The sequence below is a fragment of the Rhineura floridana genome, chromosome 7 (genome assembly GCF_030035675.1).
Source record: "Rhineura floridana isolate rRhiFlo1 chromosome 7, rRhiFlo1.hap2, whole genome shotgun sequence".
Taxonomy (NCBI): domain Eukaryota; kingdom Metazoa; phylum Chordata; class Lepidosauria; order Squamata; family Rhineuridae; genus Rhineura; species Rhineura floridana.
In genome coordinates, this window is record NC_084486.1 from 78,092,524 (window position 1) to 78,117,239 (window position 24,716).

General features: G+C 41.7%; 1 protein-coding gene across 11 annotated transcripts in view; it reads right to left on the reverse strand.

Annotated features, from left to right (window-relative positions):
• The window catches only part of ADD3 (adducin 3), a 243,710-nt gene that overhangs the window by 55,821 nt on the left and 163,173 nt on the right, over positions 1–24,716 (reverse strand). For all 11 annotated transcript variants that reach the window (XM_061636050.1, XM_061636047.1, XM_061636043.1 and 8 more), the window contains one exon: positions 10,942–11,162. In XM_061636050.1, the coding sequence (XP_061492034.1) occupies positions 10,942–11,136 (195 nt within the window). In that variant the 5' untranslated portion in view covers positions 11,137–11,162. The remainder of the gene's footprint in view (positions 1–10,941; positions 11,163–24,716) is intronic.

Below are 24,716 nucleotides of genomic sequence, written 5' to 3' on the forward strand. Positions count from 1 at the left end.
AAGGGTCCAATTGTCTCCCTAGATGGTCTCCTGCTTTGAATGTATTTATAGAATTTTTTGTTGTTGGTTTTTATGTTCTTAGCAATGTGCTCCTCAAATTCTTTTTTAGCATCCCTTATTGTCTTCTTGCATTTCTTTTGCCAGAGTTTGTGTTCTTTTTTATTTTCTTCATTTGGACAAGACTTCCATTTTTTGAAGGAAGACTTTTTGCCTCTAAGAGCTTCCTTGACTTTGCTCGTTAACCATGCTGGCATCTTCTTGGCCCTGGCGGTACCTTTTCTGATCTGCGGTATGCACTCCAGTTGAGCTTCTAATATAGTGTTTTTAAACAACTTCCAAGCATTTTCGAGTGATGTGACCCTCTGGACTTTGTTTTTCAGCTTTCTTTTTACCAATCCCCTCATTTTTGTGAAGTTTCCTCTTTTGAAGTCAAATGTGACCGTGTTGGATTTTCTTGGCAATTGGCCAGTTACATGTATGTTTAATTTAATAGCAGTGTGGTCACTGCTCCCAATCGGTTCAACAACACTTACATCTTGCACCAGGTCCCGGTCCCCACTGAGGATTAAGTCCAGGGTTGCCGTTCCTCTGGTCGGTTCCATGACCAACTGGTCTAGGGAATAGTCATTTAGAATATCTAGAAACTTTGCTTCTTTGTCATGACTGGAACACATATGCAGCCAGTCTATGTCCGGGTAGTTGAAGTCACCCATTACTACCACATTTCCTAGTTTGGATGCTTCCTCAATTTCATCTCTCATCTCAAGGTCTCCCTGAGCATTTTGATCAGGGGGACGATAGATCGTTCCCAGTATTAAGTCCCTCCTGGGGCATGGTATCACCACCCACAACGATTCTGTGGAGGAGTCTGCCTCTTTTGGGGTTTCTAGCTTGCTGGATTCAATGCCTTCTTTCACGTATAGAGCGACTCCGCCACCAATACGTCCTTCCCTGTCCTTCCGATATAGTTTATATCCAGGGATAACTGTATCCCACTGGTTTTCTCCATTCCACCAGGTCTCCGTTATGCTCACTATATCAATGCTCTCCTCTAAGACCAAGCACTCCAGTTCTCCCATCTAGGTTCGCAGGCTCCTAGCATTAGCGTACAGGCACTTGTAAGCAGTGTCTCTCTTCAAGTGTCTTTGGCACTTGTGGTTAGGCCTGTGGTAATTTTGCTCTTCTGAATTTATATCCTGTGCCCCTGCTCTCACAATGCCTACTTCTAGGCCTACCCCTTTTAAAATTTCATAATTTCTTTGGTTTTTATCCCAGGGGGGAGGTTTATTCCGAACCAGACCTTTCTCAGCTCCTGTCGGGTTTCCCCTCTCAGTCAGTTTAAAAGCTGCTCTGCCACCTTTTTAATTTTAAGTGCCAGCAGTCTGGTTCCATTCTGGTTCAAGTGGAGCCCGTCCCTTTTGTACAGGCCCGGCTTGTCCCAAAATGTTCCCCAGTGCCTAACAAATCCAAACCCTTCCACCCGACACCATCGTCTTATCCACGCATTGAGACTGCGAAGCTGGGCCTGTCTGGCTGGTACTGCGCGTGGAACCGGTAGCATTTCAGAGAAAGCCACCTTGGAGGTCCTGGCTTTCAGCATCCTACCTAGCAACCTAAATTTTGCTTCCAGGACCTCACGGCTGCATTTCCCCATGTCGTTGGTGCCAATGTGCACCACGACCACTGACTCCTTCCCAGCACTATCTACCAAACTATCTAAACGACGGGCGATATCCGCAACCTTCGCACCAGGCAGGCAAAACACCTTGCGGTATACACGCCCATCACACACCCCACTGTCTATGTTCCTAATGATCGAATCACCCACTACAAGGATCCCTCCACCCACTGGAGATATATCCTCGGCACGAGAGGATAGCTGCTCATCCCCCAAGGAATGGGTCCCTTCTAAGGGATCGTTTCCCTCTTCCTCAGCTGGATTCTCTCCTTCCCCGAGACCATCGTTCTCCATGATAGCAGGAGAGCTATCATCGTTGGAGTGGGACACAGCTATAATGTCCCTGAAGGCCTCCTCCACACACCTCTCTGCCTCTCTCAGCTTTTCCAGGTCCGCCACCTTGGCCTCAAGGAAATGAAGTCGTTCCCGGAGAGCCAGGAGCTCATTGCACCGAGAGCATACCCACAACTTCTGTCCAACAGGCAGATAGTCGTACATGCTGCAGGTGGTGCAAAACACTGGAAAGCCCCCACACCCCTGCTGGCTTCTTACCTGCATAGTTTTGTTTAAGGTTTATTACGTCAATGGGTTGGAGACTGCGGTTTAGTTGAGGTCAGGGAACAGACAGGCAGAGTGGGGGACCCTGGCCTCCTCGCCCTGCTGCCGAACTCGCTCTGCTGCTTAACTCGCCTTGACACTTTGTCAGCTGGGGCCTTGACGCTTTGTCAGCTGGGGCTCCCTCTAGCTCGTGGAGCAGGCTCCCTCGCTAGGGTGCTCTGAGTTGGCAGTGGTGTTATCGGTAATTACATGGCAGTGCAGTATGCCACAGTATCTATGGATGACTTAGAACAATGCTCTTCTCCAAGCATTTTTCCTCTATCTAGGATACAGTGATTACATCTTCAGCAACTGGATCCATGGAAACAGGGCTCTAGAAAAATCCCACCAAGAAATCCCACCACACTATTAATCTGAGCCTGAACTAGTTTATCCAGCAGATTCACTTTCTTCATAGCACAGTGCAGCTATGCAATGGAAAATCAACACTACCTGAAGTACACTTACTTACATTCTACATACTTCCAGTTCACCCCAGCCAATCCATTGTCAGTATCCAAGATAAGGTAAGAACATAAGAAGAACCTGCTGGATCAGGCCAATGGCCTATCTAATCCAGCATCTTGTTCTCACAGTTGCCAACCAGATGCCTACAGGAAGCCCACAAGCAGGAACTGAGCTCAAGAGGACTCTCCTCTCCTGTAGTTTCCAGCAACTGGTATTCAGAAGCATGCTGCCTCCAACTGTGGGGTTAGAGCATAGCCATCATGGCTAGTAGTGATTGATAGCATTATCCTTCATGTCTAATCCTCTTTTAAAGCCATCCAGGTTGGTGATTATCACTGCCTCCTGTGGGAGTGAATTCCATAGTTTAACTTTGTGCTGCATGAAGAAGTACTTTTTTCGTCTGTCCTGAATCTTCCAACATTCAGCTTCATTGAATTTCCAATAGTTATGAGAGAAGGAGAAAAACTTTTCTCTATCCACTTTCTCCATGCCATGCATAATTTCTTACACTTCTATCTGGTAACCTCTTACTTGCCTTTTCTCTAAACTAAAAAGCCCCAAATGGGGTGGGGACAGATGTTATGTATAAGCTGTATAAAAATCAATAAAATTACTTTTTTTGGGGGGGGAAGCCCCAAGTATTGTAAACTGTTCTCATAGGGGAGTTGTTCCATCCCCTTGATCATTTTGGTCACCCTTTTCCAAACTCTACAATATCTTTTTTGAGGTGAATTGTACACAGTATTCCACGTGTAGTTGCACCACAGATTTGTATAATGGCATTATGATATTGGCAGTTTTATTTCAATACTTTTCCTAATAATCCCTAGCATGGAATTTGCATTTTTCAACTGTTGGTTCTGGGGGATGTCAACATCCATGCTGAGGCCACCTTATCTGGGGTGGCTCAGGATTTCATGGTTTCCATGACAACTATGGGACTGTCCCAATATGCCATTGGCCCAACACATGTATCAGGGCATACGCTAGACTTGGTTTTTGCAACTGGACCTGGAGATGGTGATCTGAATGTGGGGGGCTTACATCAGTCCCTCTGTCATGGACAGATCACTGCTTGCTGAAGTTTAGACTTACAGCAGCTCTTCCCCTCTGCAAGGGTGGGGGACCTATTAAATTGGTCTGCCCCAGAGACTAACAGATCCGGATGGTTTCCAAAGGGCTCTGGGGAGTTTTCTGGCTGATAGGGCTGGCACTCCTGTCAAAACCCTGGATGAACTGTGGAATACAGAAATGACCCAGGTGGTTGACATGATTGCTCCTAAGCGCCCTCTCCTGTGTAGAGCTCGTACGGCTCCATGGTATACCCCAGAGCTGAGAGCGATGAAACAATATAGGAGACTGCTTGAGTGCAGATGGAGACAAACTCCTGGTGGATGCAATTACACACTGGTAAGGGCCTATGGTAAGCTGTATTCAGGGGCAGTGAGGGCAGCAAAAAACCAATACTTTGCTGCCACTATCAAATCATCAATCTGCCGCTCAGCGGAGCTCTTCAGAATTGTCCGGGGGCTATCACACTCTGGCCCCAAGGACATGGTAGAACCATCTGAGGCCTGCTGTAATGAATTTGCTAGGCACTTCCAGGATAAAATCTTTAGCATCCGCCAGGACGTAGACTCCAGTGTTATAGCAGGTGAATCAACCGGGGTATCCAGAGCACAGCCTTGTCCTGATTTCTTGGATGAGTTTCAGTTGGTACAGCTTGAGGACGTTGACAAGGTGCTTGGACAGGTTCATGCAACCACTTCTGTTCTGGATCTTTGCCCTTCTTGGCTAATAAAAGCTAGCAGGGATGGAACAGCCGGATGGGCCGGGGAAGTGATTAATGCAACAGGGGGTGGCCCCTGGCTGTCTGAAAGAGGCAGTAGTGAGACCACTCCTGAAGAGACCCTCCCTGGACCCAGAAAATCTTAATAACTATAGGTCGGTAGCAAATGTTCCATTCCTGGGCAAGGTCCTTGAACAAGTGGTGGCAGGCCAGCTCCAGACACTCTTGGATGAGACCGATTATTTGGATCCATTTCAGTCAGGTTTCAGGCCTGGTTTTGGCACAGAAACAGCCTTGGTCACCCTGTATGATGACCTGTGTTGGGAGAGAGACAGGGGAGTGTGACTTTGTTGATTCTTCTTGATCTTTCAGTGGCTTTCGATACCATCGACCATGGTATCCTTCTGGGAAGACTGGCTGAGGTGGGAGTGGGAGGGACTGCATGGCAGTGGTTCCGCTCCTACATGGCTGGTTGGCTCCAGAAGGTGGTGCTTGGGGAACATTGCGCGGCACACTGGATTCTCCAGTATGGGGTTCCACAGGGGTCAGTTCTGTCCTCCATGCTGTTCAATATCTACATGAAACCATTGGGTGCGGTCATCTGGAGCTTTGGAGTGCGCTGCCATCTGTATGCTGATGACACACAGCTCTATTTCTCCTTTTCATCTTGTTCAGGTGAGGCTGTCAATGTGCTGAACTGGTGCCTGGCTGCGACAATGGACTGGATGAGGGCTAATAAATTGAGGCTCAATCCAGACAAGACTGAGATGCTGCTAGGGGTGGATCTTCCGACCAGATGTTGGATGTTCAACCTGTTCTGGATGGGGTTGCACTCCCCCTGAAGCAGGTTTGTAGCTTGGGGTTTTTCCTAGAACCATCTCGGTCACTCGAGGCTCAGGTAGCCTCGGTGGCACTGAGTGCCTTCTACCAACTTCGGTTGGGGGCCCAGCTACGCCCCTATCTGGGCAGGGATAACCTGGCTTCAGTTGTTCATGCTCTGATAACCTCCAGGTTAGATTACTGCAATGTGCTCTACATGCGGCTGCCTCTAAGGAAGGTTTGGAAGCTGTAGCTTATGCAAAATGCAGTGGCCAGATTGGTAACAGGGACCAGATGGTTCAAACACATAAAACCGATTCTGGCCCGCTTGCATTGGCTGCCTGTATGTTTCCAAGCTCGACTCAAGGTCCTGTTTTGACCTATAAAGCCTTACATGGCTTAGGACCACAATACCTGATGGAACGCCTCTCCTGACATGAACCCACCTGTATACTACGCTCAATATCCAAGGCTGTGGAGCCCCAGGTGGCCCAGGGGGGCCTAGATCAGGAGGTGGGGGAGCCCCAGGGCCCCTTCCCAGTGCAGAGTGACTCTGGGGGGGAGCTGTTCGAGGGCTCACTCCCAGCTCTGCAGATGGGAGAGATGTCAGATGTGGAGGATGCTCCTAAAGATCTGGGGAGAGGAGACACGACCAACCACTCTCCGATTCCCACAGGAAATTCGCCCGCTCATGTGGAGACCCCTCCCTTGCCAAGCGCCCCAGGAGAGCTGTTGGAGCAAGACCTCGTGCGCATGCCAACTCCACCCCCCCCAGGATTCCTTGTCTGGCCCTTCAAACGGTTCCCTGCCAGAAACAACTCATCCCCCTTCAATGGAGCCGGCACCTGAGGAGTCTAGACTGTCCAATGAGCAGACGTGTGCGTGCCCTCTGTCACTTTGTGCGCACTGCCGAGAAAAGAGGCTTGGCCAGAGGGAGGTCCCACGCAGGAGTCAGAGATTACAGGCAAAAACCTTTCCTACTTAAGCCAGCACCCCCCTGATGAGGGTGCTCAGTCAACTTCCCTTACATGCTGCAGAGTAAGTCTGAGTAGTTTAGTTAGGGATTACAGTGAGCTAGCTAGTGAAATCTATGAGACGCCTTGCCTTCTATGTTACTCTAATAAAACAGGAATTAATTCCAGTCTCGCCTCCATTTCATGATTTTCACTCTGGGCAGGATAAAGGCCCTCCTCCAGGTGTCTCCTCCAAGGGAAGCTCTGAGGCTGGCAACAAGGGAGAGGGCCTTCTCAGTGGTGGCCCCCAAATTATGGAATGATCTCCCTGACGAGATGTGCCCGGCGTCATCACTGTTATCTTTTCGGCTCCAGGTCAAGACTTTCCTCTTCTCCCAGGAATTTTAGCATGTGTTTTTAAATTGTTTTTAATTTTTTTAAAAAAAAAACGTTTAAATGGTTTTTTGTTTTAAAATTTGCATATTTGTTTTTAATGTTTTTAATTGCTGTAAACTACCCAGAGAGCTTCGGCTATGGGGCGGTATATAAATGTAATCTTCAAAGAGCTATCCACTAGAACTCCTAGGTCTCATTCCTGGTCAGTCACCATCAGTTCAGACCCCATGAGCATATATGTGAAATTAAGAGTTTTTGCTCCAATATAGATAACTTTACATTTGTTTACATTGAATTGCATTTGCCATTTTACCACCAATTCATTCAGTTTGGAGAAGTCCGTTTGGAGTTCTTTGCAATCTCTTTTTGTTTTAACAACCCCGAACAATCTAGTTCAAGCATCAAGGAGATCAAGGAGAATCAACAGGACTGTGTGATGTTCCTGTAAATTAGCATCTGTAAATATGGTAAGTGCGGGTCTATTAGGTGATGTATGGTAATTGACTGCGAGAGAAAGGGGGAGTACATGGGTGAGAAGCTGAAGTGTGCTGGATGATGATTGGCTGAGTGGCTGGCTGGCTGAAGGTATAAATGGAGGTTTGTGAGTGATGAAGGGGGAGGAGAGAGTTGGAGAGTCGAGTCGGTTAGAGAGAGGTTGTTGAGTTGGTTGGCAGAGTTCTGAGGGAAGTTTGGATTGGATTTGGCTGATATTTAAAGAGGATATATATGAACAGAAACATAAAGAGTAACCATATATGAAACCATACGCTTGTGAAACATTCCTAAAGTAATCTTGTTATTTCCTGTTATTAGTAAATGAATACTTCTTTGGTTTACCAAAGGCCTGATCCTTGGCTGGGGAATATACAGACCAGAAGGGAGGGCAAGGTAATTACCAAGGCTGAACAGAAGCAGTATCAATCAATCAATCAAATTTTATTATACAGTCATAGACCCGATATAGGAGCAGTATCTAATGGTGGCAGTGGTGAAGGGAGAAATAGTAACAAGTCAAGTATCCAGAGCAACACAGAGTTGTATGCTTTATATATAAAGATACAAGGGGGTTGGGAACAGCATAAGCACACAGTCACAAAAGTAACCAGCTAGAGAGAGACTCAGGCAAAGTCTCTGGGAGTATTGGTTACAGGACATGACTGGTGGTGCTGCCTAGCAGTGGGATCTGGTGAGATCTGTGCTAGAGCGGAGTGAGAAACCATATAAAGGACGGTCCGGACTGGTGGTGTCCCTGGTGGTGCCTAGTGAAAGGCAGTAGCCACAAGCAGGTGGGAACCTGACAGGGAGAACCAGGGAAGGGCGTCACAGACTGCATGCTCCCTCTTTCTCTAATAAAGATTATTATTATACAGGGTGACCAAGGCAGCTTCTGTGCCAAAACCAGGCCTAAATCCCGATTGAAATGGATCTAGAAAATCAGTCCCATCCAAGACAGTCTGGATCTGGTTAGCGACCACCCACTGAAGATCCTTGCCCAAGAGAGGGACATTAGTGACCAGTTGGTAGTTGTTTAAATTTTCTAGATCTAGAGAAGGCTTCTTAAGAAGTGGTCTTAACACCTCCTCCTTTAAGCAGGCAGGGACCACTCCCTCTTGTAAAGAAACATTAGTAACCTCCCTATTTTCCCCCATGTAATACTTGAAAATTGCTGATGGTGTTGGTGGACCAGTTAATGATTTTTCTGTTTGTTGAAGCCATTGTAATGCACTGTGCTAGATGCTGTATGATTTTAATTATATTTTTACTGCTTCTTTTATAGTATTGAATTCAAATTGTAATACAATAAAATGCAATATAAGAAATAAAAGAAGCAATAAAATACAATTAAAATCAATATAATATAATGTAATATAATTTAATAATATGAGTATTTAATACAGGCATGCTGTGGCCCAAGTAAATGAAGCTTGTGGGCCACTGGTGGTCCATGGGCCACTGGTGGTCCATGGGCCACTGGTGGTCCATGGACCACAGTCTGGGGACCCCTCTACTAGGAGTTTTAGACTGTTCTGATAGCTTAAGAGAAGCTAAATATAAACTTTTTAATGTACATATACCTATTTCAATTGTCATTAGCGGTACTCATTCCTATCTACTTATTTTCTAAAAAATCTAGGGTTGTATTCAACTAAGTCCTACTCACAGTAGGCTAATTGAAATTAATGAACCAGTTAGCCATGTTTATCAACTTCAAACAGTCTACTCTGAGTAGAACTAGCACTGAATACTACCCTTACTGATGAAACAGGGACATCATGCCAACACCTGTGAAGCAGCACTTTAGAAATTAGCAGCACAGATACTACTATTAAATATATATTTATTTAGAGTACTGTGAAAAAGTATTTGCTCCCTGTTAGATTTTCTGCGTGATTGCATATTTTTGGCACTGAATGTTATCAGATCTTGAACCAAACCTATTATTAGAGGAAAGGGAACCTGAGTGAACAAATAACACAAACTTTTGATACTTATTTCATTTATTTATTAAAGAAAGTTAAGCAACACCCAATGCCCCTGTGTGAAAAGGTAATTGCCCCCTTAGACTCAAAACCTGGATACATCACCTTTAGCAGCAATGACTGCAACCAAACGCTTCCTGTAGTTCTTGATCAGTCTCTCACAGCACTGATGTGAGAATTTCAGGCCACTCTTCCATGCAAACCTGCTTTAACTCAGGGACATTTGTGGGTTTTCGAGCATGAACTGCTCCTTGCAGGTCCTGCCACAACATCTCAATGGGGTTTAGGTCTGGACTTTGACTAGGCCATTCCAAAACTTTAAATTTCTTGTTCCTCAACCATTCTGATGTAGACTTGTTTGTGTGTTTTGGATCATTGTCTTGCTGCATGACCCAGCCGGGTTTCAGCTTCAGCTGACAGATGGATGGCCTGACATTCTCCTGTAGAATTCTCTGATACAAAGCAGAATTCATGGTTCCTTCAACAATGACAAGTCATCCAGGTCCTGATGCAGCAAAGCATCCCCAAACCATAACACTGCCACCACGCTTGACAGTTGGTATGAGGTTCGTCATGTGCAATGACTCATCTGTCCACAGAACATTGTTCCAGAACTCTTGAGGATCATCCAGGAGGACAGATGAGTCAAAGATGGAACTTTTTGGGCAACATGGGCCCCATTTGTCTGGCAAAAGCCAAACATTGCATTCCACATGACATGACTTTTTCACACAGAGGCATTGGGTGTTGCTTAACTTTCTTTAATAAATAAATGAAATAAGTATCAAAAGTTTGTGTTATTTGTTCACTCAGGTTTCCTCTCCCCTAATATTAGGTTTAGTTCAAGATCCGATAACATTCAGTGCCAAAAATATGCAACCCCACAGAAAATCAGACGGGGCAAATACTAGATCTGAAGTTCAGTTTTAAAAAATTCTTAATAGTTCAGTCCCTTGCATGTTTACTCAGAAGCCAGTCTCATGGAGTCCCACTGTCCATTTAGGCTATGTCCCATGAACTTACAAGGGCTTACTCTCAAGTAAATAAGCAAAAATTGCAGCCTAAACATATTGCACCATGATGTTTTATGGTAGGCTGGCCCTGTTTCCTTGGCACACAGACTTATGAGAAGACAGAGTAAAATAGGATGTCCAATAAGTACATGGATCTATTCTGTGGTCGTTTTTTTTTACAAATGACAATCTCCCTTGGATTCCTAAGAAGTTTGATAGCTTTGACTACAATTATGACATGCACTGAACTCACAATCAAGTGTACATCAAGCTTGCATTCTTAAACATTATTTTAATGATACATAAAATACAGTTTACCTTTTCCAACAAACCAAATCACATGAAGGCATTTGAGGCAGCATTTAGGTATAGAATTCATAATAAGAGTGGAATATCAATCCACATGTAAAAGTCCCAACAGTTTGTAACTGGGAAGTGATTTCCCTTCTCTTCCCTGTGTCTAAGCAGCAATCAAATGCCATGTAGCTGGGAAGCTACTTTTGTGCAGTGTTAATGAAGCATAACATTAAAGGGGGGAAGCAAAATTCTGAATAAAGGATTGTTTGTTTGCACATGAAAATCCACTGATAATTCTCACGAAGTTACACTGTCTCTCTTGCTATGATGTATTCAAAGAGCTTTCTGTCCCATGTTCAGAGTTTTTTTAAAATGAAGACATAAAAATACAAGTCTCTGAAAATGAGGAAACACTGTTTTGTCTCCCTTCCCTCTCTTGAATTATACTTACAGGACTCTGCAGTATCTGAGTGACTCTCTTCCTTTGTTCCATCATGTTGAAGTCTTGCCTGAGGTCAGGAGACATGTTTCTTTCACGGATGTAGTCAGGGTCATTTTCATTGATGCGGTCAAAGTATCTCTCTTTGTGAGGAATGCTGGGTGGTGGAGGGGTTGTGATTACCCCCTGGCTGGTCTCAGCACTCATGCTTCAATCTGGGTTATTCTCTTCACCTGGAACAATAAGAAGCAAGGAGAGATTTAATGGCATTTAAAAACAAGTCATCAAATTGTCCTTGCAAGCACGGACAATTACAACCTTTCCTTCTCCTAAGGGGAAAGAAAGAGAAGATATAGATTTAGAATCCTGTGGCTTGACAAAGAGAAATCCAGGGTCGGGGAGAGATGTTGTACAATAAACACATTTTAATGCTCTTTAAAAGGATTATTAGTGTCTTAGTTTAGATGATTTTTTAAAAAAAAGATAATTTAAAAATCTACAGACGTATAATCAGCTAAGGTTAATTAAGATTTAGACTAATTTTTCAGCCTCTAGTCTTTTATTTTATTTTATACTGATTATCATTGTTTTACTGTTGGTTTTAAATTGTATCTTATCATATCTGTAAATCTTATGTTTATTTTGAGCAAAACACTTTGAGGTCATACCTGATGAAAGGACTCCAAATAATTAAAAACAAACCATCAATTTATGACAATCAATTGACTGTCTTGTTGCAATATTTTCAGTGAGACTGATGGTCATGTCACAGACCTAAGTTTACCTAATGTTCGCTAGCAGGTCATGAACTATTTTGATTGTCAGAAATTTGCCTACTGCAAATAAGCTAACACTGAGCCATTATGAATGTTCTTTCTATGGAAGAAAGTTTACCAAGGGAGAAGGGCCACCTCAACTGAGCTTGTGAACTCACCCTAAGCATCTTTCACATCTGTTCCATTTTGGTTTTTTTTAATCAGGGGTCTAAAATCTGGATGTCAGTGACAGTCCTCTCCCCTCTGGCGAGCGCCATTGGCCTGGCACAAAATTCCCTTCTTGTACAAGTTCTTTATGAGTTTCTGAGAACTCTGAAGGGAAGTTATCAGTGCTAGGTACTCTGCTCTCCTCTGAGCTGCCTGAAGAACCTGAAGGCCTAATACAATTGCCATTGGAAGAGCATCAAAAATAGTGAGAGACTTGTACTTCTTCTTCTCTGAATCTTAGCATAAAGAGAGAAAAGACCCCTCTTGTTCTCCAAACCCTGTGCATGTAACCACAGAACCTAAGGACTAGGAGATTGCCTCACTCTGCACTAGGCCCAAAGGGAGGAAGAAGCAGTGTTAAAAGTGTTAAGTGACAGACCAACTTGACCACATCTCAGAGTTCTCTGCATTTTCCAGGATTTGGAAGAAGGGGAGGGGTCAGCTGCAACCACAAATAATAACTGTCTAGTAAATCAAGGCAATATTTGTGGAGCATATAATATGTTAATTTCTAACTGCCATGCTACAATGAAAGCACATGTATTAGAGTCATCACTTCACTTCTGAGTCAGACTGTTACTTTGGGATGGTAACACTTTAGCTGCTGCTGGCAGATCTCAACAGACCACCAGATGGTATCTAAGATTGAAGAGGTCCTTAAACTGAAAACAGCTCAGAGGGTTGTATGATTAGTTCCACTGGACTGCATGTAAACACAGTAGATTTCTGAGAATTATACAGCCACAGCCACGAGAGTGGCTGTATACTATAGTCAGCGGGGATTTTTCACATTCCACAATGTTAAATTGAAAATACCCCCCATGCCATTCTGATGCTTCCCATAAGATCATTTCAATACAAAACCTTACATAACTTATAGTCCTGAACTCAGAAACGCTTGCTTAACAACCCTGTCAATTTTCATGGCGATACACAAAACAGTCAGAGAGAATAGACAGTTCAAAGTGTAAAAAGAGAGAGAAAAACCTCAGAGCACTTTTGGACTTTTTTCTCTGAGAGTTCTCATAATCTGTTGAAATTCATTAAAAATCAGCCATGTTCACAGAGTACCTGTAATCCTAATACTGACGTTGCCCCATACCCTGACCTTCATCTGCTGCAGTTTAAAAGTTTAAAAAATGCCTGGCTGATTTTTAATTAATTTAAGAAACTTTGGCTGGGACCCAATGATAGCGCGGAGCATGCTCAGTAAGAACCAACTGTCAAGAGTTCTAAAAGCCTCACAGCTGCTGGGCTTGCCTAATCAGAGGGCCACACCCACACCAGACTTTGATTTCATGTGAGACAGTCATGGCTTCCCTCAAAGAATCCTGGGAAGTGTAGTTTGTGAAGGGTGCTAAGAGACTCCTATTCCCCTGAGAGAATGGTTTAACAGTCAGCCACTCTGATTGAAGGTCTGTGAGGGGAACAGGGCGTCTCCTAGCAACTGTCAGCACCCTTCACTAACTACACTTCCCAGGATTCTTTGAGACAAGCCATGATTGGCTTTGAGCCATGGCTTTGAGAGAAGCCATGATAAATTGTTTTAAATTGTTTTTAAATTTGTATATTTGTTTTCAATGATTTTAGTTATTGTAAACTGCCCAGAGAGCTTCGGCTTTGGGGCGGTATATAAATACACTAAATAAATAGATAAATAAATAATGATTGTCCAAAGTGTAATAGAGGCCTGGTGTGGATGTGGCCAGGGACAGCTTTGTTTTAAATTTGGGTGGGAGGTAGGGTTGCCAGGTTCAGGGCCTGAGACTGATCCTGTATCTTTAAGAGAAGAGAAAGTCAGCCAAGTGCAGGTGTTCTTGCAACATTGTAATGGGAAAAACCACAAGGTAGAATTGTCCCTTCCCCCTGCCCAACTTTGAAAGATACAGAAGACGTCTTGGTTGGCAGGCCCAGCCTGGTCAGTTTTACCTATCCTAATCATGATTGCATAGGAGTATATCCGATTCAACTCAATAATCATAAAAATGATCAGACCTGCCTTTTCCCTCCTTCCCCTTTCCTCTCCCTTTCTTCTCCCCTCTTCCTTCTTCCGCCTTCCTTGCCCACTCCAGCCCTCCATCCCTCCCCCCCGGTCAGTTTTACCTATCCTAAGCATGATTGCACGGGAGTAAATCCCACTGAACTCAATAAACATGCAAACGACCACATCTGTCCTTCTTCCCTCCCCCTCCTGCCTGCTCCCCTCCCAGTCCTCCCCTCTGCCTTTCCACCCCTCCCTCCTCCCTCTCCTCCCTTCCCCATCCCCTGTGGTCAGTTTCACCTATCCTAAGCATGATTGCCTGGTGTGTGTGTGTAAATCCCACTTAACTCAATAAGCATGCAAATGATCAATTCATTCTCAGCAAACTTGCACAGGATCCCATTTCTTACCTCCCAGAATAAAAAGCAGGAAAATTCACTAATAGGCAAAAAACCTTGGGGTTTAAGAATGTACCTATACCCCACAGATATTTCTACCAAACTTTAAAAAGCAGGGAAATTGGGCAGCTATAGTGAATGCACCAGGGGAGCAGGACACCTGAATTCCTCTCTGAGATATTGTACTGCCCTACAAAGTTGTCAAAATGCAAACACAATTTGGGTTGGTCTTTCACAGTCCAATCCACTTCCTGTGTAGCTTGGAAGAATTTGGTAACATGTACCTCTGAGCATATGGTGAGTGGTGGCAACACCTGTAATCAGCCCAAATAATAGAAAGAAGATATGTCCTGTGTTGATCTTGTTTTAGCCGTGAGGAAGCAACATTATTAAGACAGTTGATATAGTTCAGATGGTCACTTTAAATATGTCTGATTTACTTTGCAATTTTTGTGAAGTTTTCTATAGGAAATCATTTTCTTTTGTTTTTGTTTCTATGAATATGTGAAGTACAGCAACACTTTGCAAAATTTATACTAAAAAAACTCCAAACATAATTGTGGAATAATGGCACTGACTTCTGCAAAATAGTATCCAGTGGACCTCAGAAGTGTCTCAATTTGCACAAGATAAAACAGTGGAAAGTGAAATATATTCTAGCAAAATTCTAGATGTGCTCTATGTTTTTAATTGATCGTGAACACCTTGCCTTAAATAAAGTGGTTTAAACATAGCAGCCTGAAAACATGCATCCTCTTTTTTCCAACAGCTAGAGTCATTGCTGAAGTAGCAACATATTGTGATCAGTCTAATTTTACATCAAACTGCAGTTTCAGATTCAACTGTTAATAGAAACAGAACATAACCTCCAATATAAAACACAAAAGGCTGTCTTCACCATCACATGACAATGACCAATAAAAAGGCTTTGAAATTAATAAAAATACATTTGACACAGATTTCTAGGATGAATGAGGGGGTGAAATTTTATGGTTTAGATTCTCTGTAGAAACATTAGTAACACAGGAAAGAAGCAAAGTAAGAACACCAACAAACATACAAAAATATAATTCTCCATCTTTGGAGATGGCAGGTGTTGCCACCACTCACCATATGCTCAGAGGCACATGTTAACAAATTCTTCAAAGCTACACAGCAAGTGGATTGGACTGTGCAAGACCAACCCAAATTGTGTTTGCATTTTGACCAGTTTGTAGGGCAGTACAATATCTCAGAGAGGAGTTCAGGTCTCCTGCTCCCCTGGTGCATTCACTATAGCTGCCCAATCTCCCTGCTTTTTAAAGTTTGGTAGAAATATCTGTGGGGTATAGGTACATTCTTAAACCGCAAGGTTTTTTGCCTATTAGTGAATATCTTCATAGTGCAGTTTCTTCTCACCTGTATATTTTTGATGCAGGTATTAGTAATTTTTTTGCCCTCATGAAACTAAAAGATATAGCTTGAATTTTAAATATCCCATTAAGAAAGTGAGATATCACACTAATAATACAGTTAAAGAACATTGTTCTGAAGAGGAGAATGTGTTTCAGTTCTCACATAAGGCTTGTTCACATTTTGCCATTTCTTCAGTTTAAATACTACACTGGATAAAATTTCTAATGGTCACTTTGCAGCGTATACACACACACACAAGACCCCTGTAAAAAGATCAAGGCCTTTTTCCAACTAAGAACCTCCCTGCAGACTATGGGCTAACATAATATGCAAACACTACATGCTTTTCTGCATATTAAAAATGAACACTTGTTCATGAATGTAAAAAGCTCACAAACAGAATTATGAAAATGTGTTACAATTGTACAGAAAGGGATTTTAATGTTATGCAAAGGAATAGAGGAACTGGGATTGACATCATGCTCCAGTGCCCCAAGTAGCATTCCTAATGTAGCATGTTGATACAGGGAGCTATTTTCTCCTTCCATTGTTGAAAATGAGAATCCCTATTTGTATGTGTGGGACTGTCTTACTGGATTGTGGCCAATGTGCAGTAGCAAAACCTCCCTTGTAAACAAGAGGGTGAATACAAACACTTGGATATTAATACTCAACTGCTTTTTCTCTGCTACATAAATATACAGTTTTGCCTGGTTGTCTCATCTTTGGGAATAATGCTCTGCCCCTCCTGCAGCAGGCTGATCTACAAACATTAATAAATAAATAAAGCCAAGGACTCCCCAACTTGGAATGATGTAGAAAAACAACAAAGAAGAATTACAGATTCATAACTCTCACAGCTTGCTTGCTGGTGTAGTTATTTGACTCCAATATGGACAAGTTTCTTTATTGTATTAATTCCTGAACTGTATGCTGAGGCATATTAGTGGAATGGGAGAAAATAAATATTCCCAATAGTCGAAAGCATCCAAAGAAAGTTATCTGCTGTGTCTCTGCACAATACTGTCTGGGGGGGGGAAGGGACTTGCCTCTTCCTACAAATAAACTGATAAACTGAACATCAACAGTAATAGGTTATCTCTCCCTTCCCCCCCTTACATTTTTCCTTCACCACCTTCGCTTCAGGGTAAAAAAATCCCTTTAAGCTTTGGTGCCTGCTGAGCAAACAAAAGCAGGCAAACAAATTCAGCAGTCAGGACTGCAGCACATATTACAAAACATCAATGAATCATGTGACAAGCTTTCAGAAACTGTTCCAGCATCAACCATCAAAGTACTTTGCTCTATTCCCAACTACTTCATGAAACTGTTCAGAGACAGTTTAAGCAAAGAAGGGATGTGTCAGCAGTGATGTTTTGTTCTCTGGTACCTTCCGTTTCCCTCATCTCCAGCTGGCACCCAAATAATCGAGATTCTTGATTTCCTGCATAATAGAACTTGTCTTACTATTTATACTTGGCTTCAGCCAACTAATCCCAACAAGAATCAATCACCTCCTAAACTCTGCTACCACAAAGGTGTTCCATGTTATTTGCTCTGCGAACACATACAGAACTACTTCATAAATCCTGAAAGCATTTGTTCCTGATAAAAATAAAGTGGTTATTCAATTCCCCCAAACGTTTATAAATAAGTCCTTCAAGATGCTGTAGAAGAGCTGCTGTCCTAAGCACACTTACTAAGAAGCAGCTCCTTCAGTGGAACTTACTTCTTAGCAAAAATGCGTAAGATTTGCCTTCACTTGTATATGCCATATCAAACAAAAAGTTCATTTTACTCATGAAAAGACATGGGAGCATACACTGGCTTAATACTTTTGCCTACTTGAATGACCTGTGCTAGAAGAAAGATGGAGAAGTAAGACCATGTTGATTCTCTTGACCCTCTTAGAGGCAATTGATACCACAGACCATAGTATCTTCCTGGATCTGCTACGTGAATTGGGGCATGGTTATATCACGGGTCTGCTCCTAGTTATATGACTAACACCAAATGGTAGTCTTTTGGGGGGACAACTGTCCAGACTTATGACATTTACATTATGAGGTCCCAAAGGATTCCATCTTGTTCTCCATGTTATTTTATTATTGATTTGTTGAATTTATATCCCAGCATTCTTCCCAAAGGAGTCCAGGATGGCAAACACATAAATAATAAAATAATACAATTAAAAATAAAGCAAACCATATTTAACATCTGTGTGAAGCTTCTGGGACAGGCCATCTGAGATTTGGGGTCAAATATCAGCATTATATTGACAACACTCTTCTCTATTTCTCCATATCCACATAATCTAAATCAGGTGGGAAGGACCAGAATCATCATCTGAACTCAGTATTAGGCTGGACAAAGGCCAACAGAGTGAAACTAAATTCTTGTGAGACTGTGGATAGATGGTTCTCTATTTCAGGAACAGGGATTCAACCTGTTGGATTCCCTCTGTGAAAGATCAGGTTCACAGCTTGGGAGTACTCCTTGATCCAGCTAAATCCTCGGTAGCAGAGAATGCTTCTATCAGCTTCAGCTGTAAGTGCTCTTGGACAGGGATGCCCTGGTTACAGTGATCCATACTCCTATTTAGACTGTCATAATGTATTGTTGGTGCTGGTACTTTACTATGGTTTAGAAGTTCCAATTAGTTCAAAATACAGTAGTCAAGAAGACTTGCTGTGAACACATCTTGCTTGTTTAGAGATCTCCACTGGTTACTGGTTCTCTTCACAGGCCTTTTTCAGAATGCCACCACCAAAAATCAAGCAGGTGGCAACAAAGGAGAGGAGCTTTTATTTCTTACATTTATATCTCTACTTTCCATAAACAATGCCCAAGGTTGCTTTTCATAAGTGGTGCCCTGATTGTGAGACTATCTCCCCAGCCCCAACCTCATCTGGCACCCACTTTATTACTTTTTAGAGGCTTGGCTACAATGTTTTTATTTGCTGGAGACTTTTAGTGACTTGCATCAAGTATTGGAAGGAGGCTGCATTTTAAACACTAGACTCTGCTGTTCTAATTGTTACACTTAATTGTGTTAATTCATCTTTTCTTTTTAATATTTTATTGTCCCCTGCCCTGGGATAAATATTATGATGGGTGGTATATAAATGCCTTAAACAAACCAATATCTAGCAGAGATAAGATTTTTTGTTGCTGTTGCCTGTTGGTACTGAGACCCTTGCTGTCCAAAATGGAATAGACTTCTAACTTCTTCAGGATGACTCAATTCCATTGACACCATGAAGCAAAGGTATGTAACACGGTGTTATATATACTGCTGTTAGATGGCTTGTGAGAAGAGATTGGTCACAGTAATTCTGTCTGAGTGTCCTAGTTCATGGGGTTTACCATTCTTCCTCCAGATTGTTAGATGAAACAATTCTTACTATGATGTGACCTGGATCCTTGTATCATAAGTTCTGAATGGATCAACAGCACTGGGCCACTGAAAGAACAACCTGACCAGATTAGGAAGCCATGATCTCATGGGCTGGTAAGAGGAAACCAGAACTATTCCACCTTTTGATCTTACCCCGTCTGTATCACTCTAGGGAATCAATTTGATGGAATTCATATATTAGGTGGGTCTTTCAGTCAGTCCCTGGCCAAAGCGTTCAGCTTACTCATAAATTGTGTTAAAGAATTTGTCAGCTGTCTCAGAATGTCAACAGATCCACCTTTAATGAACAAATTACTATGAGCCTCAAAGAGAATAGTAGCTGACTGCATGGTGAAGGGTCAAGCAGGTGCTCTCTTTGGTTGCCTCTCTCTAATTCAAAATAGCAACTGTGGATTGAGAAGAATAGCTGGATGCTATGACAGAGACAGGTGATGTGGAGGCCAAATCATTGTGGTTGAAAAACTACAACCTTACCAGGGCTGGCTATGGGCAGCAAGCCTGGAGTGACCCAGGAACTGGAGTCAGGACAATAGAGCATTCAGAACCAGATGACAAATCAGAAGGCAAGAGCAGAGAAGAAACTAAAAGTCAGGTCTGAACAGCAAGACCAGAAACACTAAAGCTTAGGTAGACCCTGTTGTTTGAGCAAAGTTTCACTGAGACAGGAAGCCCTCTTCTACTCCTTCCTACCTAGGAGGAGCCAATGACCAGCCTTGGTGGAGTCAATCTAGAAGATTTTTCCCTGAGAAGCTGTGAACACATGGAGCAGTGGTCGATTGTTCCTAACAAGCCCAAGGGGGAAAAATATGAAACACCTTCACAGTTCTCTCTTCCTTACTGAGGCACAGTAAAGCATATCTGACTGGGTGGAAGGAAGAGGGAAAATGGGCGGAGCACAGGAGGCAGGCAAAAAAATGTTGTCCAGGATTATGAGCTGAGAGCTCCATTCTTGTGCCTCCAGTCAGTTAACTGTTTTAGAAAAAGAGATAATTTCATTTTATATTTTAACTTAGCAATGCAAGGCTTGACAAACCCTCTAACTAAACCCTGCTTACTAACAACCAAGCAGGAACAGTATGAGAGTGAAGACCCTTTCCTCTTGTGATGTGCAGGAAGACTATACTTAGCAAACAAGAGAACTAGAAAGCAGCCATACTCTGGCACCATTGGAGAATTAAAAGTTTTAAGCCTCAGTTAAAAACAATTTTTAAAAAAAATTCCTTCAAATTCCAGTCTTAGCTGGTGACACTAACTGGGAGGGAAGCAGCTCTTTAACTGACTTATGCGACGTATGTGATTCTGACTTATGCAACCCTATGAACAGGGTTTTCATGGTAAGCGGTATTCAGAGGGGGTTTACCACTGCCTTCCTCTGAGGCTGAGAGGCAGTGACTGGCCCATGGTCACCCAGTGAGCTTCATAGCTGTGTGGGGATTAGAACCCTGGTCTCCCGTAGGGCCTAGAAAACTTTGTGTAGCATGTAAAGACTTGGGAGTGTTTGGGTTATACAGGGATCATTTCCAGGTGCTTTTCTGCTGCAGGCTTGGTTGGCATTGTTCCCATACTAAATTTCCACGAGCAGACACAGAAATTCCATTCATATTGATTGGTGCAGTTCTTAATTATTATTTTTATAGTTAATACAATTGGTAAATATCATGTGCAACTAGTGCAAATATCCTTGTTTGAGTGTTCCATGTGAAAACAAGTCTTCTCATGCCTTTTATAGGTAAAAGATTATTTGGGAAACCACAGGCTAAATGAACACGTAGACTAGGCTATCCCACCTATTTCTTTTAAAACTAATCAGACAGTTGTTGACAGATTTGCTGCTTCTGACAACAAAAAGGCATATTGGTAAAAGCTAAATAAATGCATTACTAATATAGTACTGTTGTGGGATTGTGATGGATGATTCCCAAGTCCTCTCTGAGCCCGTGATCCTGTATCTGGAAGTTGGGATCTGCAGTGAAAGAAATCTGCTGTATTGGTAAAGCCAGTTTCTTTAGGTCTGTCAAGTGCCCAATCTGCAAGTCAAAGACTTGACCAGGAGAGCATATGTTGCCATAGGAACAAGGGTATCCCTCACCTGGCTGGAGGCCCTGCTCTTCCTGGAGCCAAGAGATGGCCTGTGCTGTCAGTCGAGGAAAAGCTGGGAACTGAAAAGACACAGAGAGACCTTCTCTCTGTTTTGAATCCCAAGCCATGGCTTTGAGGTGCCTCCCTGGAAGCCTGATGGGGACCTAAGGTCTGTTGGAGTGTTAATGCTGTGAACTCCTCCATCTTACGCTAGGTTGTACATATGCGTAAATAAACCATGTATCATAAAGACACCACAATGTCTACTGACCTTCACTTCAAGGAAACCAAATCCTGGATAAGTGCAGGAACCCCTGGAAGTCTGGCATCGCTCAAAGATTGGTGTGCGTACATCAAATATATATTGGATTAATTGTTTTATTAAGTTGATTTGTATCCTGTTTTCAACTAGAGTCCCCAAAGCAGTTCATAACATTCATAACTAAAATGTGTGTGGTCATGTAGCAAAGCCTCAAACCTTTGGTCCACCAATAATGCTCTTTGCAACACATTCGCTCCCACAAGTGAATTATTCTAGAATTGACCCTGCCATTGTGCCTGATCCTCTGGCTGTTTTTCTATTCTAAAAGAATGCAAAGAACTTGGACAAAAGAAGAATGCATTTTTATTTATTTTACTATTAACTAGTATTTTACTGTTTTACTATTATTTTGCTATTACTATATATTTAAAGAATTTATAAACCAGTCACAATTTGAAAATGTTTCCTTCTAAAAAAGGAAAGAAACAAAAACAAAATACAGTTAACAAAATTAAGAATAATTAAATTCATTTGTAAAAACAGATGAAACCGTAAGGAACTGATGTAAATACTATCTCCTTTTGTGTTGTTCTGAAGACAAAATGGCCCTAGACATCAGGCATAATTCCATTCCTTCCTAACCCCCACCTCCAGGTTGATGCAGACATCCTGGGCTACAAAACCATGAGGGCAGGGCAGGGCTGTAGATCAGCAGAGAGTTTAAATATCTTTCTCATACAACATGGTAATATATTCTGTGATATGAGAGTAAAACAACGCATTTGAAGATTCAAATATATTCATTCAGAAAAAACAGTGGTTTGAAAAACTGTTTTCAGAGATTTTGTTGCAGTCTTGGCAATCAAAGCATCGCTGCACTGAAACTGACAGTTTCAGTTTTCAGGACTTAGCTTATTTTCACTGTGTTTAATTCAGCTTGGACAAAAGCAAACACCCGCAGAAAAGAAAGAGAAAAAAGGAAGGGGGAAGAGAAGGGGGCCCAGAGTGGGAAGAACCCAACTGTGTCTTTGAGTTTTGCCAACTTTCTGGAACTTTCTGCATACCGTATCTGAGGATAAAATTTGGCATTTAAAATCAAAATATTCATATTGTAGTATTGGACAGATTTTTTTAAAAATGTAATTTTCTAATCTGGCAGTACTATGAAGTTTTTCACTTTACAAATCCACACAAATGGCCAGTGATATTCTTTATTTACTATAAGCTGGCAATTGTGTGTAATTTGTTTGTATTCACTGTGGATCAACTTGTAGTCATGGAACAATTTTCTTCACTTTTTATGGGCTGTAGACTGTTTCTATGGTTCCACTGAGATAACTATGACAAGTATAAGAACAATTGTACAATACATTTGGTTTCAATTATACAGAGTGAACGTAGATGCCAAGACTGTAAGTTTGTAAATTTCCCCCTCTTACGGCACCTCCTAGGCTCCTAACCCCTTTTGCACAACCAAGATCTGTTATTTTGGTTCTATCCAGAGTTTCCCTATGCAGCAGAAGTTTCCATTTTTTGTAGAGATACAAAAGTGATATACTAGTTGTAAATACTAGGTGGATGGAGTCACCCAGGAATGTCATAATTTTTGCACATACACCTCATATGTTAACTCTTCCTACTGGGAATACCTCTGAAGAGCACTATCAGAGAAAGCTCTGCTTTCTCTCATTACTTCTAGCCATGTGGAATCACATACTGGATTCATATCATATCTTTTTTTTTTTTTACAATAATTTTTATTCAAATTTTCATAAAACATACAAAACAAAATCATAAAACATTCAAAGACAAAAAACAAAACAAAACAAAAATGATTAAACAAAAAAATAAAATGTTGACTTCCCATTTGTCGCAGATCAAATCAGTTGTATGTCTACAATATATAACAATCCTGTCTCTTAAATTATATTATAAAATCACTTTCCTCCAGTAGTTATCTTAATTAATCATCAAATCTCATAAACATTACTTTATTCTTTCCACAAAAAGTCAAAGAGAGGTTTCAATTCTTTAAGAAATATATCTATCAATTTTTCTCCAAATAAACATGTCGATTAATCCATCTCATTAATAATAATAATAATCTTATTGTCATAACCATAGTCCAAATAAACATATCGATTAATCCATCTCATCAAAATCTGTTAGGTCCAATAATTTCAACAGCCATTATTCCATTATCCATATTAATTCCATCTTCCATCTTCAATAGTCCTGTTAAGTCCAGTAATTTCAGTGTCCAATCTTCCATTATCAGTATTCCATAATAATCTTGCTGTCATAGCCATAGTCATATAATAAGAGTCTGATGGGAATTTCCTCTATCTCAAATATTTTCTTGCCATCAATTCTGAATAAGTTGCTGAAATATTGTTGTAAAGTCATATCTCTGTTCTTCTTTTTTACAAAATGCACTGGCTCATCTCTTGAGAGTTTTTCCATTGTCACATGGCTGCAGTTAATTCCATAGATTTTCTCTATATCAAGCTCCATCACGTCATTCCAGTCCAGAAGATTATCCAAGCCATTGATAACTTTATCTCTAATATCTTCATTAATTTCTTCAGAGATAACGTTAAATTCCAAACAGTAGATTTTATTTCTAATATCCATAAACTCCAGATCTTTTTCCAATTCCACATTTGTTCCAATCTCCAGGGCTTGTATCTTCCCTTTATTTTTTCTTTTCTCATCTCTGATCTCATTCTCCTCTCTCACAGGATCCCCTATTTCTTTAAGCTCCTGCGTCATTTTGCTCAGTTCAATTTTCAGCTCCTTACTGCCCTGTCGCAGGGTTTGTTTCATTATCTCAATCTCATCCATTATTTTCTGAAACATAATTACTTCCAGATTCTCAGCCACTTTCTTGATTGCCATTTTTAAAACCACGAAAACAAAACAAAACAAAAATAAAGAAGAACCACTTCTTATTTCAGCAACAATTGGGTTAATATTCCAGGCTTGATGACATCACAGTATAAACAGAGCAGCCTGCCTTATCTCTCTATGTTCAAGAATACAAAACAAATTTAGTTCCCAGCATCAAAACAGTTAGTGGCGTCGTGAAGAAGCAGATTCGTCAAAATAAAATAGACCAAAAAGAGAATAGTCCCAGACAATATAATGTTCCTCAGAATAGAAATCCCTCTTCTGTTTATATCTTTAGAATGCACTTGCAGGACAGCTTTTTGCAATAGAAACAGAGATAAGCTGTTAATTTCGTGAATAACAGAGCAGAGATATAGCTCAC